Here is an 18,755-nt window from a genome sequence, read left to right on the forward strand (position 1 = left end):
ATCAGACTCATTCTTAGTCTTCCTCCAAAGGCGCTTCAGGCATGTCTTCTGATGCTTCATCTCCTGGAGCTCCTTAGTAAACCAAAGGATCTCATTTACAAGACTTTGAATTGTAGAATAAGAGCCAATCTAGGTGGCCAAAGTAAGAACCTCATATAAGATAGAAGATGGTTGAAAATGTTTTTGGTGGTTGTCTCTGTGACCAAATATTTTATTTATGTAATGTTGGTAAACTATTTTGTATCATTAAGTATACAATAACTTCCTTTGCTTTTTAGCATCATTTTATGGTGAAAGCTACATACAGTTAATGGTTGCTGAAACACTGTCTGAATTCTCACTGAGATTACGTTTTCAGACAAGTAGACCTGATGGATTGCTTTTTCTTGCTTCTGGAAAGGAAGATTATTTTTTGGTGGAATTAAATTCTGGAAATATACAGGTAAGGTTATAAATATGCAGAGGTAATTTATGCTGGATCTGATCATTTTTCCTATCCCCAAAGAGACATAATTCTCTTCTCTTTTTAACAGCTAAAATACATTTATACTTCATGTAATCCACGTTTTGTTTAACCATGCTATGTTGAATAAACCACAATTAGTTGAGTTCATGCATAACACTAAGATAGATTTAACTATGCAAAACTGGCTAGTATAGGAAATGGCATTCTTTCAGGTATTTTGATCTAGAACCCTTTAGAACTTTATGGGTCAAAATCAGGACCTTGAATTGCATTCCAAGCAAATAAGTTACTAGGGATTCTGGGAGTAGGGTGGGCACCAGGTTGGGTAAGGCTGATGTAACATAATTCTATCTGGCTGTAGTTGTTAAACAATGTAGTAGCCCCACTCTGTAGAACAGTATTACTGTGTCTTATAAGCAGGATTGCTTTGCCAATGATTGGAGCAATAGTCTTCACACTGTGGATTTCACCTAGTAAATATCCAGATGCTAACATGCCCCTAGCATTTGTAAGGCATTTCTTTTTTGTATGGTAAAAAGGAAAATGTAATCCGATAATTTCAATCTCCTGGTACTGGCTAATATCACAACTCTAAAGAATCATGCTAATAGGTGGCATCATATTAATACATTTATAAGTAATAAACAGAGGTGTTCAGATTACAGTTACTGGAGTTTTGGGATGAGTGATCTGGGGTTAAAATCTGGATACATCATAGTTTAAAGTATTTACTGACTGATATTAAATATTTACATTTCACCTTGCTATTTTTTTTTTAAAGTACTTAAGATAATTCAGGTTTGGCCCAGTTCATACACAATGCTAAATTATGATGTTGCTGATTGACAAGAATTAGATCCTTTGAATCTCAGGATTACGTGCATCCTACTCTTTTGCATGCTTCATTTACACATGCTCTTTTTCCATGTTTTCCAAAGAGATTGCAAGCCTTCCACTTTGGTTTTGAACAAACTAGAATTTATAATTACACGTGAACTCAGAGGTTGTACAGATTGCCTAATTGGCTTATATATGATGCTGTATCTGATCATTTTACCTACTGCCAATTTCTTTGTTATTTTTGGTTGAGTTTGATTTATGAACCTTGCTATTATGGTTTACTACTATATATGAATAAGAAAATTTGAATTAACAAACCATGTTTTAAAATTCTGGTGCAACTTTATGTTTGAATAGAGCTCTTGGGTTAATTAGTAAATTATGTCCTCAAACTGTGGCTTGATCCCAGCTTGTTTGAATTAAGATTATACCACTTTTCTGAGTTCAGATGAAATGGAAAATAATTTTCCAAACTCTTTTGCAGGTGAGGATCAACCTTGGCACAAATGAATTGATCCTTCATTCTCAGTTGCACTCCCAGCTTGATGATTTAGAGTGGCATCTTCTTGAAATCCATCATGAAAGAGAAAATATTACTCTAATGATTGATAAAAATGATCAAACTAGTGCAGAAGTGCCTGGTTTTCTAGTATTTAAACTAAACATTGAATATGGTCTCTACATTGGTGGGAGAGGTACCCTTGATGTCTACTATCTTAATGATACACAAGCTAATTTCCGAGGATGTATTAATGAAGTGATATTTAACAACCATGATATCTTAATGTCCCTAAGATCTTCTCCAAGAAATAAAAGCATTCATGAAGTGTCACTGAGCTGCAGCAATGAATTTTTTGCGGGGGAAGAAGAGCCCATAAGTTTCTTTAGTTCCAAATCCTATGTTTCTTTTCCTCTTTGGAATGTCCAAGCAGAAGGCATCTTGGAATATGCAATTCAAACTATAGCTCAGAGGGGCTTGCTGGTCTATAGTTCTGGTTCCGCAGGAGACTTTGTCGCAATGGAAATTGAAGATGGTCTCATTAAAGCTCACATTAGAATGGGTAAAAATAGAATTGAACTTTCTTCTCTTAGCCCTGTCAATGATAACCAGTGGCATGTTGCCAGACTGAAATTTTCCATAAAACATGTCGAACTCACGCTAGAAAAGAAAACTTTGAAAACTTCACTGCCTTCACATAGTAGGCTTCCTGTTCTTAAGGGGGCCTTATATGTAGGTGGAATAAATGACGCACTCCGTGCAGAAGTGCTGAAACAAGGGTTAGCTTCAGTTTCTGGGAGATATGGACAAGGGGGATCTTTCAGAGGCTGCTTGAAAGATTTGATAATTGGTTCAAAAAAAAATTCCTTGAAAAATGTTCTAGTGACTAAGGATATTTCAGTAGGATGCACAACAGAGAATGCTTTTCGTACAAACCCTCTTCTTGCATCAGAAGAGCAAGCTGTGGGAATAGCCTCTCCCATTTCTGTTGTTGGTACTGTCACTCCCAAACTGCTTAGGAAAGAAAGTCGTGAGCACTTTTTGCTTGTTAACAACTTGATCGTGCCAGAAGGTGGACAAGCACTTCTTGGATCTAAGCACATTAAAGTCAATGTGGACTTCAAAGAACTGGGGATTCGTCAATCACAAATTCTCTTTAGAATTAAACATCCCCCTTCTTATGGCCACTTGAGGTTGAATGTTGTGTCAGAGCAAGAAGACTCCACATTTACTATGCTAGATTTGTGGCAAGGCAGAGTTTTGTATGTCCATGATGGTTCTGAAGAAAGCTATGATTATTTCACTTTCTCTGTTTTTACAAGCAGTAAAAAAAAGATGCCTCCATTTCTCCAAGGAAACAAGGAATATATGTTTACTGTTACAGTAACACCAATAAATGATGCTCCAGAACTCCAGCTTCCAAATGGAAACTTATTTCTTCTCTTAGAATACTCCAAGAAATGCCTGAGTATAGATTCCATAAATATTGTGGACAGTGACACAAGTGCTGCAGATCTTAGTATTACAGTCCTTGGAAATTCAAATGCAGACGCAGGATTTCTAGAAAATTCCAAGGCTCCTGGGAAGACAATTACTACCTTTTCCTATGAGGATTTACAACATGGTAATGTTTTCTTCGTCCACACTGGAGTTCGAAATTCCAGGATTGTTCTGCGAGCAAGTGATGGGGAGAAAGTTAGCAACACTGTTGTGTTGCGTGTCATGGCTGTACCCTTGGATTATAAATTGGTCAACAACACAGGAGTTGATGTGGTACAAGGCACCACAGTGTTGATAACACTCAGCCATTTGGCTACAGAAATAAATGCTTTTCAACCAGAGCTGGGCATACGATATGAAATCACAGAGGAACCCTTTTATGGAGAAATTCAGAGGAGGCATACTGGTGGAGAATGGAAAAAAACAAATTCTTTTTCTCAACGATCTATTGAACGTGGTCGTGTGAGATATGTTTCTACCTTCAAAGCAATTCAGCAAGATAATGTCCACGAACATTTTAAATTTAAAATTATCATTGGTAGCAATATAAGCAAAGAGTTTCTGTTTGCTGTTAGAGTGAAATGGTTGACTTACAGTTTACTGAAATATGCACCATTGGTTATTGATAAATCAGAGAGAGAGTATCTTAATTCTAACAATCTTCTTGTTGGGATACCACAGATAGACATGTCAGAAAATGAATTTCATTACAAGGTGCAGTCCTTACCTGAGAAAGGAAGAATTCTACTTGATAATGTTCCACTGCAAATAAATTCAAGCTTCAGCCAACAGAATATTTCTGATTATAAAGTAGAGTATCAGTTATTCAGGAAGCCCCATGAAGAAAGTCTGGATTCATTTCGATTTTTCATTAGTACCAAGTATGTGGTATCAAATAGCTATGATTTCAAAATCAACATCAAAACAGACCCACAAAACATTGTTTTGATAAACAATGGCCTTACTGTTACTGAAGGTGAAGGATCACTGATAACAAAATCAGAACTGTTTGTGCAGACCTTCAGTAATAAGACTGTCAAGTATAAAGTTACAAAAAGTCCTCAACATGGGAAGTTAATGCTTATTAATTTTTCTGATTCTCCAGAAAGTAACAACAATCTTAGTAGCTTCACAAATCAGGATATATGTGCAGAACGTCTTATGTATATACATGATGATTCAGAGACACAGTATGATGAAATTCATATCACTGCAGCTGCCATAAAATTTGGAGAAGAGGTTTTAGAAACAGAACTCCCTTTATCCATAGGGATCAAATTTAGTATTTCTATCCACCTGAAAAATGATGAAAAACCAGTGCGGGTAGTGGATAAGATATTTCACGTTATTATGAATGGAAGGAAACTCTTGACTTCGGATTATCTTTGCTACCATGATCCTGATACAGATTTTGATGATAATCAGCTGTTGTATACCAGGCGTGGCATTCCTAATGGAGACTTGGTTCTTGTCAATGAAACATCTCGTAGACTGTATCAGTTCAAGCAAGAGGATCTTATGCAAAAGCAAGTCCTCTTTGTTCATCGAGGAGCAACTTATGGTCGTTTTGTGCTATTTGTAACTGATGGAAAACATTATACATCATCACTGCTAGAAGTAAGTGCTTCTGAACCTTATGTCCTTCTAGCAAACAATACAGGATTATTGATCCAAAAAGGAAAAGAAGGAGTGATTACCACCACTAACTTGAGTGCTATCACAAACCAAGATATTAGAAGTGATCATGAAATTAGATTTGAGATATTTTTCTCCCCAAAGTGTGGACAAGTCTTTGTTAATAATTTAGCACTGGCCACTTTCACTCAGCATGACCTCAAAATGGAACATGTGATTTATAGACATGATGATAGCAACAATTTGATGGACACATTGAACTTCACTATTTATGCTAAAGGCCTCCGATTGGATGCTGAAATGAGCATTCAAATATATTTGGAAAGTCATCAGCGTCCACCAGTGATTATACACAACCACAGCCTTTTGGTTGAAGAAGGAAAACCTGTTCAAATCAGTAATGGAAAACTGCTGGTAAGATGAAGTTATCTAGTAATTTATAGCATATGTTTTAAATATTTTTGTACTATGTTTCCTTGATTGCAGTAAAAGTTATCAGTAAATCTCTTCATCCAAGCCTTCCAACTCTGAATATTGGAAGAGCATCTGTTGGAAGGTTGAATTTCCCTCAACCTTTTTAATGAATATGTTTTACTATAATGAATATTATTTTATATTGTTTTAATGTATTTTTTATTTATTTAACTGCTGATTTTATTGAAAGCTATTTTGAGATTCTTCGACATAAGAAACAGTATATAAATATATTTAGATAATTAGTATTCAAGACAATAAAATTAAAATGCTTCTGTTTGTGACCAATCAGGCAGAAAACAATACTTTAACTGAGGAACCTTCAAGGAGGAAACAGGCAGCAAACCCCACATTCACTTGCCCTGACGATCTTACCTAGCTGGGCAATGAAATGTCTGCAAGCAAATGACCAAGCCAAACAGCGCCAAGAACTCTTTTAAACTTATTTAAAAAATCTTATTTAACAGTAAAGTTTTTGTGTGCTTCCCATCTCAAAATGACAAGAAAGCATGCTGCCAATTTTTGGCAGTTGGGTCACAGAAAGTGAGGTGGGACATGCAAAAAAGACAGACAGACAGACAGACAGACAGACAGACAGGCAGACAGAGATAGATAGATAGATAGATAGATAGATAGATAGATAGATAGAAAGATAGATAGATAGATAGAAAGATAGATAGATAGATAGATAGATAGATAGATAGATAGATAGATAGATAGATAGATAGAAAGAGTTTGGCAGCCACCTGTGCCTGTAGGGGCACAGATAAACCATCTGTGCCATAGATGGATGAATGTTCAGTACTGTTGTTATTAAAGATTAAGTATAAAAAGCTGTATATAGAAACATACATGTTCATCTTTTTGTCATTAACGAACTGTGTATATACTTTTTAAGGCTGTGCATGAAAACAGCTTGCCATCAGAGATAGAATTCAGAGTAAGATCACCTCCAGCCTATGGTTATCTTTGGAAGTTTACATCAGAAGAAAGCTACCTTGGAACGGAAGAAAATCTGGTTTTGTCTTTTACTCAGCAAGACATCAATGATGGCATTATCCAGTACATACAGACCATCTCCAACCAACTCCAAGACCACTTTTCATTGGATGTGACCAATGGCATCCAGACAGTCAGTGGAATAGAAATGCCTGTGGACATCATCCCAAAGCTGATCCCATTAGAAGTACACAACTTCACAGTTGCTGAAGGAGGTTCAAAAGTCCTGGAAGAAGATATTCTAAAAATTCCTAACAGCCACTTTGCAGGAGTTAATTGTGACTTTGGTCTAATTGAGCCACCAAAATATGGGCAAATTGCAAACTCTCACTTTCTTGGAGTGGCATTGACTAAATTTACCAGAAAACAGGTAATGTTACTCTAAATACAAATGTGCTTTTAATTTTATAATTAGATTTTGAAATCATGTATCACAGAGTGATTGAGACTTCACAAACTTTCCTATTAGTAGACTTCAGACTTCAAGAACCTTCCTATTTTTAGAAAGCTGTACAGCCTCCATTGTTGTGCACAATATAGCAGATAATACAAAGACAAAAATAATGTGCTGAGATTAAATAACACTAATTCAACAACTGAAGTGATTGAATCCTTATGGTTTAATTTTTAAATTGGATGTATTTTTAATTTTGTGACTTTCCTATTTCAGGTAGAACACAGATCGATCATCTATGTTCATGATGACAGTGAACAGCTGCTTGACAGTTTTACCATAGTTGCAAACTGCACACAACTGTGGAAGCAAAGCTTGTCTCAGATCATATTTGTGACTATTACACCAGTAAATGATGAAGTGCCCATCATAAAGAGAAATACAATACTCCGGGTATGTCCTGAGGAATTCCAGATCTTAATGTTTAACTGGGTATGTGTGACTGTGTTCTGTTTATAACAGGTGAAGTGCAAATAGAAATACAAAGGTCATCAACACTTTCCTAGATGCATCTCTTGTATATGAAAAATAGTACTTGTCTCTGGGTTATCTGTCCTATATGAATAGGCATTGATCTTTTAGAGCAGCAGTTCTCAAGCATTTTGGTCTCAGGACTCCTTTACATTCTTAAAAATGACTGAGGACCCCACAGAGTTTTGGTTTACGTGTTTTATATCTATCGATATTTACTATATTAGAAATGGAAACTGGGAAAATTTGAAATATTTATTTGAGTTTGCAGACTCCCTGAAAGGTTTTTGGAAACCCCCAGGGGTCCACAAACCACACTTTGAGAATCGCTGTTCTAGAGTTTAAACCAGTGTTTAAAACACCTAGACAGTTTTTGTCTTTTACTGCTGCTGAATTTAAAAGAAATTCTGGGGGCAGTGAAAAAGACAAGCCAGACAACTATGCATCTTCACTGTGTACTTGATTTATTTTTAGTGCCGGCATCCCAACTCTATGTTGTTATTGCTAGTGTATAGTTGGTCTTGTTTTAACATAAATTAATAACAGGATTAAAGGAAGAGGAATTATTAATTTGAACAAGTACACCACAAAGGGGTGGAATTATCTCTTCACTTTCACACTGGAGCGATTGAGAGTTGGTTTTCAGTTAAAATGTACCTGGGAGTATTGTATCTCCTTACTATATTCAAGAATTGCCCTGTGGTCTGTAATTAATTCATCACTTCCCTGAAAAAAATCTCAGCTGCACACAATAAGCATGCAGTTTGGCTCATCAAGCCCATTTACAGCTCGTCAGTCTTGCAAATAACTTTTCAATCAAATGATCTCTTTGAATGGGTTTTGAATGGGAAGATACAAATGGAAATGGAGATTTCCACACAGATGATAGCTCACCTACACATCACCTACACACCTACATCTAGTAACTGAAATTGTACGTCAGTTAGTAAGGTAAAAATTCTTCCCCCTCCCCTTTTTTAAATTGCAAAGTCCTTAGCACTACTTCCTTCATTCTTTTTTCTACTGCTGTTTTTTCCTCCTGATTTTCATAGGACTTGTTTTCTAATCCATTTACAACATGTATAGCTTTTCTCTGGAATTCCTTCCAAATTGTACTGACTGCTTTTTGATATCTTGAAGTGGGGCAGGGAACCTATGGCTCATCCAGACTCCCATTATCCCTGTCCATCAGCCATACTAGTTGGGGCTAAAAGAGACCAATATAAGAAGGTCATTAAGTACCTTTTCACGGTTTACAGGACTAACTAGTTCAGTGGTGATTTTGGAGGGGGGGTGAGACAAACTCTCATTGACTTTTTCTTTTTATATCTACTTACCTGGTGGTAAGTATTTTGAAATGAGTGACTTTTAAAAAGATATGCTTAGGCATTGAACTGTTAAGGGAATAATTATCTAAGTTCTTTTAATCACAGATTTAATAACATTAGTTATCTCTTGGGAGATGATATATGTGTGATTTGTATTTTGGATTAGTATTTGATTTTAATTTCTTAGTAAAGCTATTCTCCTTTACCCCAAATTTTAAAATTAGCAAAAAGTATCTAATTTTCTTTTTGGATGGCATGATTTTAAGGACAAGTACTGCAGTATAACCAGAAGGGGGGGATCTGTTTTCAATTTTATGGAAGCTTTCCCATTTATCAAAAACAATTCTTATTAAGTATTGTACTCTTTTTAGTAATGAAAACTAGAGTGTGGTCTGTAGAAATGAAAGGGGGAAAAAAGTCTTCTCAGAGCTGTGGATTTCTAATATTAATATTTCAAAATGAAAGTATGAATGGAAAAGCTAAATGAAAAGTGTATATATCTTGATCAAATATTTGGTGTTTTCTCAAATCTCATCAAGGAAAATCCTGAAATAATACGGAATATGTGAGGCAAAATTAGGATAATAGTAAATGAAAATAAAATGTGTTCTTAAACTAGATCATGCATTATAAAGACAGTTAGGATAGCATACAGTGTGAGTATTTTCAGTATTTTGGTGATGCTAAATCATTTTTTTCTTTCCCAAGCTGCTTCCCGAGATCTTCTGTTGGCAAAGTAAGCTCTGTTTTTATTTTGTAAGGGTTCAGTATATCAGATTTTCTTGTATGTGCTAGTATTTTTTTTTTTTTGCTTTTACTTGATTATCAGCTTCTGAGTCCTGAAGGTGGTAACATTTTTTTAAAAGCCAATTTGTATCTCCTTAATTCATCGGTTGAAACAATGCAGTGAAGTAACATTTATATGATATTGCAATAATCCATAAAACAGCACTGCTGTGTACCTTGTCCTTATTCTGAAAGACTCAGGTAACACCCTCCAGTGTTTCTCAACCATGGCAACTTTAACATGTGTGGACTTTATCCCAGAATTCCCCACCCAGCATGGCTGGCTGAGGAATTCTGGGAGTTGAAGTACACACATCTTAAAAGTTGCCAAGGTTGAGAAACCCATATGTACTCAAGTGGATCAACATAACTGAAGCTCTGAGATGGGGGAGTATCCTTTACGTTTTCAGAAAGCTTATGGCCTGGGCTGGGATGAAGCTAGTCATTGCAGTTGGGATTTAGTCATCTCAGATCTTGATTTCAGTGGGACCAAAGCATGACTCATTTCTTCTAGAGGCAGCCTTCTATGAGGATGAAGAAAAAAAATGCAGTATTCTAGCATTATGACTATTTCTTTCCTTTAAAACATCGTTGAATGTTGTGGGATGGGTTGCACAGATATAATTCTTTTGATTTATAATTTACTTTTATTTAGAACATGTATACATCATTTTTTTTATGGCTTTGATCAATATTGAAAAACTTAAAATGGATTCTTAAACTTTCCATCTCCTTGTGTTGCAGCCTCCTTTTAGTTTCTGTGTATTGTCTTACACTAAATCAGATGCCCTTAAGTGATCAGATGTAAACATTAAAGAATCCATGTTCCTTTAGGAATGGCATCATCCTGTAACATGTGATTTAAACAAAAAAGTTCAATAAGAGAGTAACATTTGTCAAACATTGTTTTCCATATATACATTACATGGAACATTTTTGCAGTTTAAAATTTGACATACAATTTAATGACAAGGAAATTAAAAGGATACATTATTTTTTCACAAGGAATGTGGGGACAAACTGTTAAGTCAGGGTTATATATAGGGAACTTAGTGCATTCTCTTAACACATTCATGAGCAAAGTGATACATACATGGATAACCTCCCCCAGCCTAGTGTCCTAGTATGACTATATTGGCTAGGATTTAGGGGGGAACCCCAGCAGAACTTGGAAGGTACTACATTGTGCAGGTTTCTCAATTACCTAGCCAAAGGGCCATGAGAACTATTATATTCCCTCATATTCCAAGACAATTCTGCCAGCAGAATGAAATCTAGGTTACTGGAGGACTACTGATATGCCTATGGATAACTTTGCTGGTGTAGATGTCTCAGTACTATGCCTCTGTTGTTAGGATGGGGGTGTGATGGAGTAAGACAGATTGTTTGTTTTTGGTCTTTGACTATAAATTAACAACAACAGGTTGTTCTGCATCTTTGTGTTTTGGGATGACGATGGACACCGGGATTTTAAACCCAGTCATTTTCCTATCAACCTCACAAAACTGGCTCAGAATTGTAATAGCCTTGGTCTTGATATTTCTCTCTCAGCAATTGTAATGTGAGAGAAAGTGAAGCAGGATTTTCCTGTATACTAACCAAAACAAGAAGGCAGTGGATGGGTAGGAGGCATGTCTTCTATGATCCAGTGGATAGGACTGCCCTTCCCAACTGTCAAGAAAATAATTTCATTTATCTTTTAAGTAAGAATTCCTGCTGAAGTGTGTGATGGGAATTATGTTGAATCCAAGAAAGCACAGAAGTATTTTGGCTTGCAATAGGACTTGGGGGAGCTCCATGCATCGTTATTTTAAACCTTCCTAGAACACAGAAAAGCCTAGTAACCATTTTATACTACGTTCAGCAATTGTCTTGCTGTCATGAGTTAGTATTGCAAAACTTAAAACGAACTCTGTTTTGTGACAGTTTCTGTGTTCTTTAATATCTTACCCTAAGCACACACTTAAGTAGTCAAATGACATTATTAAGTATCCATTCTCCTTTAGCAAATACATCCTCAGATATCATTTGGTTTGGCTTTTTTGTTTAAACATTAATAGCAGAATGAAGCTTGAAAAAAGTTTTCTTTCCAAATGTTAGATGAAATATTTTTTACAGTCATAAAAACCTAACACATGAGTCATCTTTCTAAGAAGCAAGCATGTGTAGAATTGGCCGTGTTCCCTGGCTACCGCGAATTGCTCTTGCTAGGTTTACCCCTCCCTTCACATCTATCTGGGTCGCATGACTGTCCAGGAGCAGGCAAACTGCCATGCGCAGCCTACAGGACCTTGGTTCAATTCCATCAGTGGTTCTTATGAACATGGTAATTGGCAACAGGTTATTTTTCTGCAGTTGTACGCTTCATTCATTTTCTACTACAATGTATGTTCTCATTCAGAAGAAAAAAATCAGAATCCAAGAAAAGGCAAAAATGGGATTTGATTTGTGCTTCTCAGTTAGTAATCTCATTCTGTCACAAGGATCCATCATGGACAGCAGTTTTAAAAGCATTTTTGGTTATAATCTGATGTTAAATGATTTATAATATAGCTAACAAACCACTAGGGTGGGCTTAGAGTACCTCTTTCCTATCTTTTCTATTCATAATCAGAATAGTAGTGTTTAGTTGATTAATCATACATACAAGCATGGACACCCATCACATTATCACCTTTTGGGGCAAGCAATGTGGTGCAAAGGGATGAGAAATAGTCAAAGATATTAAAGTTAGGAGATAAGGAAAGAAAAGGAAATATAGTTAAACCTAGTTTACACCAAAACCTTTCACTATAACTGTCCATATCTTTCTGTCCTTGCAAATCATCCTTTTCCTACCACATTCATATGGTGCTTTTTGTTCTTTAAATATCTGACTGTTCCATTTTAAAGGAATATCATCAGCTTCCTCTAACTAGGACTTTTTCAGGCTTCCCCTTCCCCTTCCTTCATATATTTGTTTTGCATTACAATACTTGTTCTTGCAATATATTTGTTTCATACTGATCATTCACTTTTGTATTCAGCCCTCATTCATCAGCACCTATTCATTCATGACCCCATCTTTTCGGATTTTACCACACACGCTTCTTAAGTACCCTGTTTTTAGTGTAATTTACTTTTATGTTTTTTCCTGACCTATCAAACTCTCACTTCCATATAACAAAGTGGGCAGAAGTATACTCTTTACACAGCCATTTTTGCTTCATTCCTCACCCCTGGCCACATACAACCCATCACCTTTCTACCAGCGTTTACATATCTTAAAATGTCTACATACATTTCCTCATCTGTTCTGTGAAGGTACACAAATTTCACTGTTATCACAATTCAACTCCATATTTGCACAAACATGCCGTTATTCAATATTATTATTCATTTTAGCATACATTTCTGTAAATCAACAAATATATAATAAACTTTATATCTCACAAACATGCATTTCTCAACAACCTGCTGGAGAGCAAAAATCTGGTTGGCATACTCCTTGTCCAACATAAAGCCACACTGTACTTCTCAAATTTGGTTCTTCGTCCTCTTTTGACCACAATTCTGCCAAATACCTTCCCAGGTGTACTTAACAAACTAATCCTCCAGTAGTTTCTGCATTCACTCTTACTATCTTTCCATTCATGGAGCGGGACGGTAATAACATTCTTCCAATTGTCTAGCACAGCTGTCATATATACATTGAACAAGTCATACCCCTATTTTAACCTTGTCCAGTGACACCATCTTTGTCATTTTTCAACCTTCTCATAGCATTTTTGACTTCCTTTTCATCAATTTTTGTCTTGGACACTAACATTTCTTGTGTTTGTTTCCCATCCGCTCCTTGACATACCACCGTCATTCACAAACAGATCTCTAAAATACTTCTTACAGTATTCTCTTCAGTTTCATCCCAAATTCTTTGATCAGTTTTATTTTTAAATCCATTCCCTTTGTGGGAGGCTCCTCGTTTAGCCCCATTCACTCACTTCTAAAGCCATTTTTACTGTCATCAAAAAGGTCTGCCCTTTTATTTCTTACAATCTTAAATCTTGTTTCCTTTCACTACACTCTTTCAGTTATCTCTTTCTCTTTATATATATCCTTACTCTTTACATGAACAAGTTGCTTATAACTTTTTTCCTCATTTATAGCCTGTTTTACTTCATTATTTCACCAAGCAATCTTTTCCGTAGTTCCTATTGGCTTAACTCCATACGCATCCATGGCCTTCTGTAGTTTTTTTTTTTACTAAGTTCTATGTAGCCTCCACATCTTCTTTGTACTCATTCTGTTGGGAGATTAATCTTTTTTCTCATAATTTTCCTACTTGCAGTCATTCTTTTTTCACTCTTGTTTTTGCATTTCTTTCCTTTTCTTCCACATTCTTCTTTTGCCCCAAGATCCACTCTTGACATTATCAAAAAATAATCTGACCCACATTCAGAATTTTTCATCATCATATCTTTTATCAATTTTCTCAGTCTTTCATCATAAGCAATCAAATCAATCATGCTTTTAGTTATATACCCATACCTTGTATGTGTGAATAGATTTATGCTTAAACTAAGCTCTTCAGGAATCCAGACAAGTGATGTTGGGGCATGAGACATAGACTTACGCATGAAGCATTTATTGGAAAGAAACAGAACTTTTAGCTGTCACCTAAATTTGTTCACAGATTTGTTCCAGCTGACAAACCAGTATTTGGAGAATAGAAGAGTATCAGAAAATACAGAAAGTTAGACAGGCTTAATGCATATGCATTCAGATCTTACCCAGTTTGAAGTAACTATGAATTTGTAAATAAGTGGCCTAAACATGGGAATAGGGGAGGAGACCATGCAGAATTACACTGAAACTCAGAGACAGAGGAGGAATTTTGTTACAGCAAAAACAGCAGAGGGACTTGCAAACTTAACAGTTGTTTTAGCATAAGTGTGTGTGTGTGTGCGTGCGTGTGCATGCTTACTATGTATCCTGTGGCTATCTGAAAGTTGCAGTAGGATGTCCAAGATATTATGACTTTGGGCACCCTTCCAAATTCTTCTAGCCTGGCGTCTGTCTCTCTTTTGAGTCAGTCAGCAAGATGCAGCTAAGTGTTGACATCAGTTTAGTTCAGTTATTTCCCCATTTGTTTTAATTATAGATCCATCTGTAGTTCAAAGTACAATGAAGCACTGATACTATTGAGACAGGTACTGAGACAACAAAGCTATTTCAGTGATCTCTGATGACTTCATTAATATTTGTATGCTCATGGGCTATACAATTCCATGCTGTTTCTTTAGATATGAATTCGTGCAGGATGTGGTTTGATATTTATCTGAAGTCTTTCAAAATGATTTTTAAATGCTACAGTAGGATGAGTAGGCTTCAGTCTTGTCAGAACTATTCTTTTAAAATTACCCAGTGATGTACTAACCAGATGCAAACTTAACCTCAAAGAACAAGGTGCCTCTGAGACTAGAGTTTTATTGTACGTGCCAGAACTGAACTATGTTCATGAGCCTTTCACACAAAGGCGTAGTCATTGTTGCTCCAAGCTTGCTTTATTTCACCAACCCAATTTAGTTGGATACTATTGTTGTTATTAGAGTAATAAACTCCTGTTGATTAGCTGTAGGCAGATAACTTGTTGTCTCTCTGTGTTCTGGACATGAGTTCTCAAGACCTAGAGTCAGCAAGGAAATGATTATAGTCCAAAACATCCAGTGGACCCCATGTTGTATATCCTAGTCTACAGCAAATCCTCAAGAAATATATCAGCAAAACTTCTTTAGAATCCTTTCCTTTCCTTTCCTTTCCTTTCCTTTCCTTTCCTTTCCTTTCCTTTCCTTTCCTTTTTCACTTTCTTACTACTTTTCTTTATTCTTTAATTCAAAATTTCTGCTTTCATAATTCTGTTAAAATTTTTTCAATAAAATTTATTTTTTTAAAAAGAAATATCTCAGCAAAGCTCAGCTGCTTTTTCAACCAGCTTTGTTGACAAAAATATATATATTAACAACAAAGCCAGAATCACCGAGTAATATTTCTCTTCTTTTTCTTTAAGGTCTGGGTAGGATCAGTCACTGAAATAACAACGAATGAACTCTTGGCAGAAGATAAAGATTCCTCCTCTGCAGAATTACTGTATTCTGTTTCTCCTCCCAACAATGGCCAGTTGGCACTCAAGTCTTCTCCAAACAAGAGTATCCTTAATTTTACCCAAGCTCATATTGAAGAAGGACAAGTGGTATTTGTCCACAGAGGTATTTTGCTCTGTTGATGGAATTTCATGCCAGAGTTAATGATGTTTTTGGTTCTATTGAAAATACCCCTGTCAAACACAATATGAGAATTACATATTTTGTGCTTCTGGGATCTTTAAAAAATCAGCTGTATAGAGATTGATTTGAATGGCATTTGTAGTAATTCCATGACTTAACATATAAAACTGCTATTAGCTGCAAGGAGAATCCTTTTATGGTTTATGTTCTGAAAGCAGACTTCATAAAACTTAGGTTTTATGAAAGAAGAGATTGGGTTTGGGTGGGGGCAGAAAGCATGTAAATAACTTCCCTTCCATTGCACACCATGGCTATTATACGAAGTAGATTCTCCCATGATTGTTTTTTTGTGGGTGGGATGGGAGGAAAGATATTCCAACAGAAATACATATTCATTAATCCAAGTCAAATGACTTAATATAGTCTGAAATCTTTCCTGCATACACCTAGCCTTACCACTCTCAATAAAACATATAGATGAAAGCACGTACCAGAAACTAAGAAACAAGTCAGATAAACACCAAGATAAGAAATATGCACAAGCATTTTTTTCCTATCAAGTTGCAAATGAAATGAAAGGAGTACAAGTAAGAGCTATGGTTAATACTAGAATATATTTTCTCCCTGCACAGTATTTGCATATACGCACACGCAGGGATGCAAGAGTAGCAAGTCCAGAAGAATAATTGTGGTGAATAATAAATGCAAACACAGGACTACGCTTAAGGAAGACTGCAGCCATACAAATCAAGCCACAATTTCCTTTTTTTTAAATAGTAAATTTTATTAGGTTTCATGAGAAGAATAAAAACCACAAAAAACAAAAAACTACAAAGAAAAAAAACTAAAAAAATGTGGAAACACAAGAGAATTTTTTTTCAAATTTACAAAAAGACGTGGCTTCCGACTTTTAACAGCAAAGATATACAAAAATTTTCCATAATCAATCTATATTAAACCAAAACACATTATTTCTATAAGTTATTCCACTTTAACACATAATAAAAATAACTAAGTACAGTTACTCCTACCCCTTATATTAAAATAAAGGAAAAAAAAGTTCATATAAACCTCCTAAACATCTTTCTCCCCTCCAAAAGATAAAAATATTTAATTATTCCTTTTCTACCACTATTCTGTACATTTCTGTCTACTATAATAAGAATCAAATTAAAAAACACATAATCTGTCTGCAATTATACTTAATAGTACAACAATTTTAATAACCCCAATCTTAATAAACCCCCAAAACAAAGACAATTCAAAACAGTAATTCCATATCTTTGAAAGGGAATAATATCAATCAGATCCTTAAAGCAAACCAAATAAACATTTTGAACCCTAATACAACAGTTTTAATAATTTTCATCTTAATAAACCCAAAAAACAAAGGCAATTCAAACAGTAAATCTGAATCTTTAAAAGCAAATAGCATCAATCAAATCCTTAAAGCAAACCAGATAAACATTCTTCAACACTTATCCCACTTCAAATAAACCAAAGCAGTTACATATCCCCACAATGTGCACAGAACTTTCCTCTTTAAAGAATCAAACAGCCCAACTGCCCCCCTTAAAGATTCCAGGTTCCTTTCATGACATTCAACCAGGAGATCAATTTTGCTTATGGCTTTTAGATCACTCTCTCCCTTAGATTTCTCCAACTCCATTATCCAATCTTCATCTAGCATCTTGATAAAAATCCCAATCTCAGTCTCAAAAAAACCCTTTCTATCGCTCTTAAATTCCTCAATTTCATCCACCACATCCGCAACCTGATGGCACATTTTAGATCTCATACTTTCCACAGTGTCCTGAATATCTTGCATAAAAGCTTGATAGAAGTCAGAAGAAATCTGTTTAAAATCCTGGTGGAAGTCAGAAAGAATCTGTTTGAAATCCTCCATGTCTCATCCAGTAGATTATGGTGCCCCCTAGGAGCTTAACCAGTGAAAGTCGAAGCTATGGAAAACTTCCAGAGCGTGTTTACACAAAGTGAAAATGAGATAGGCAGACAATTCTCAAGGGAAAGTGAAAACAGAAAGCTGAAGGTTCAAATCAGCCGATTCTACATGTAGGAAAATGCTAATCTCTTCAAATTTAATACAAAAATATTAACAGGAAGACAATTGTTTACTCTCAATCTTTGGAATTTCCTTTGGAAGGAAAACAAAATCCAAAACTTAAAAGAATTTTTTAAAAAAGTAATACCAAGATTAATCCTCGCTGTAGAAAGCCTCTCTTGGGGTACATATACTTAAAAAAAAATACAAATTGGTGATTTAGAAGTGGGGTGGCAGGTCTTAATGTCCCTTTAAGGCTACAGTGCAGCTTGGAAAGTGATGAAATCCCACCTCTCAGCTAGCTCTTACCAGTCAAAAGCAAAATGCTGTTTGTGATCTTCTCGCTGCAAACAGCTGTCTGGAGGACAGATGGGATGATTCTAGGTATTCTCCTTGATCTGGAGAACATTTCTGTGTTTCAGAAAAACCTGCCTGCCTGAGCTACTGCATTGTCAGCTCTGCCTGCTGAACCAGTGGGCACAGCCGTTCAGTCTGCCATTCCCACCAGAAGCCAAGCCACAATTTTCAAACTGCCAGTGTTTGCTGACATATTCTGTTACTTTTCCATGGGATCCACCTGGCTCTCTGAAACATTGTCTGAATGCAAGAAACAAATGCAGTCATATTTCAGCGCTGAACCATAATCAACTGAATTGCTGATCCCAATGGGCAGCACAGTTGTACAGGTAGTCCTCACTTGACAACCATTCATTTAGTGATGGTTTGGATTTATGACGGTGTTGAAAAAAACCAACTTACAGCTAGTTCTCATACTTACAACTGTTGCAGCATCCCCGCGGGCACATGATCACAATTTGGGTGCTTGGCAACTAGTTTGCATTTATGACCATCGCAGCATCCCGTGGTCATGTCATTGCCATTTTCTACCTTCCCGGCTGGGTTCTGGCAAGCAAAATCAATGGGGAACTGCGTGATTTGCTTAATGACCATGTAGTTCGCTTAATGCCTGCTGCAAAA

General features: G+C 36.0%; 1 protein-coding gene across 1 annotated transcript in view; it reads left to right on the forward strand.

Moving 5' to 3' along the window:
• Window positions 1-18,755, forward strand: part of LOC134491721 (chondroitin sulfate proteoglycan 4-like) — a 42,321-nt gene that overhangs the window by 6,768 nt on the left and 16,798 nt on the right. Inside the window, exons 2-6 of the mRNA XM_063295663.1 lie at window positions 279-442; window positions 1,791-5,354; window positions 6,313-6,783; window positions 7,084-7,260; window positions 15,499-15,697. Coding sequence (XP_063151733.1) covers window positions 279-442; window positions 1,791-5,354; window positions 6,313-6,783; window positions 7,084-7,260; window positions 15,499-15,697 — 4,575 coding nt within the window. The remainder of the gene's footprint in view (window positions 1-278; window positions 443-1,790; window positions 5,355-6,312; window positions 6,784-7,083; window positions 7,261-15,498; window positions 15,698-18,755) is intronic.

This window comes from Candoia aspera, chromosome 2 (genome assembly GCF_035149785.1).
Source record: "Candoia aspera isolate rCanAsp1 chromosome 2, rCanAsp1.hap2, whole genome shotgun sequence".
In the NCBI taxonomy this organism is placed as follows: domain Eukaryota; kingdom Metazoa; phylum Chordata; class Lepidosauria; order Squamata; family Boidae; genus Candoia; species Candoia aspera.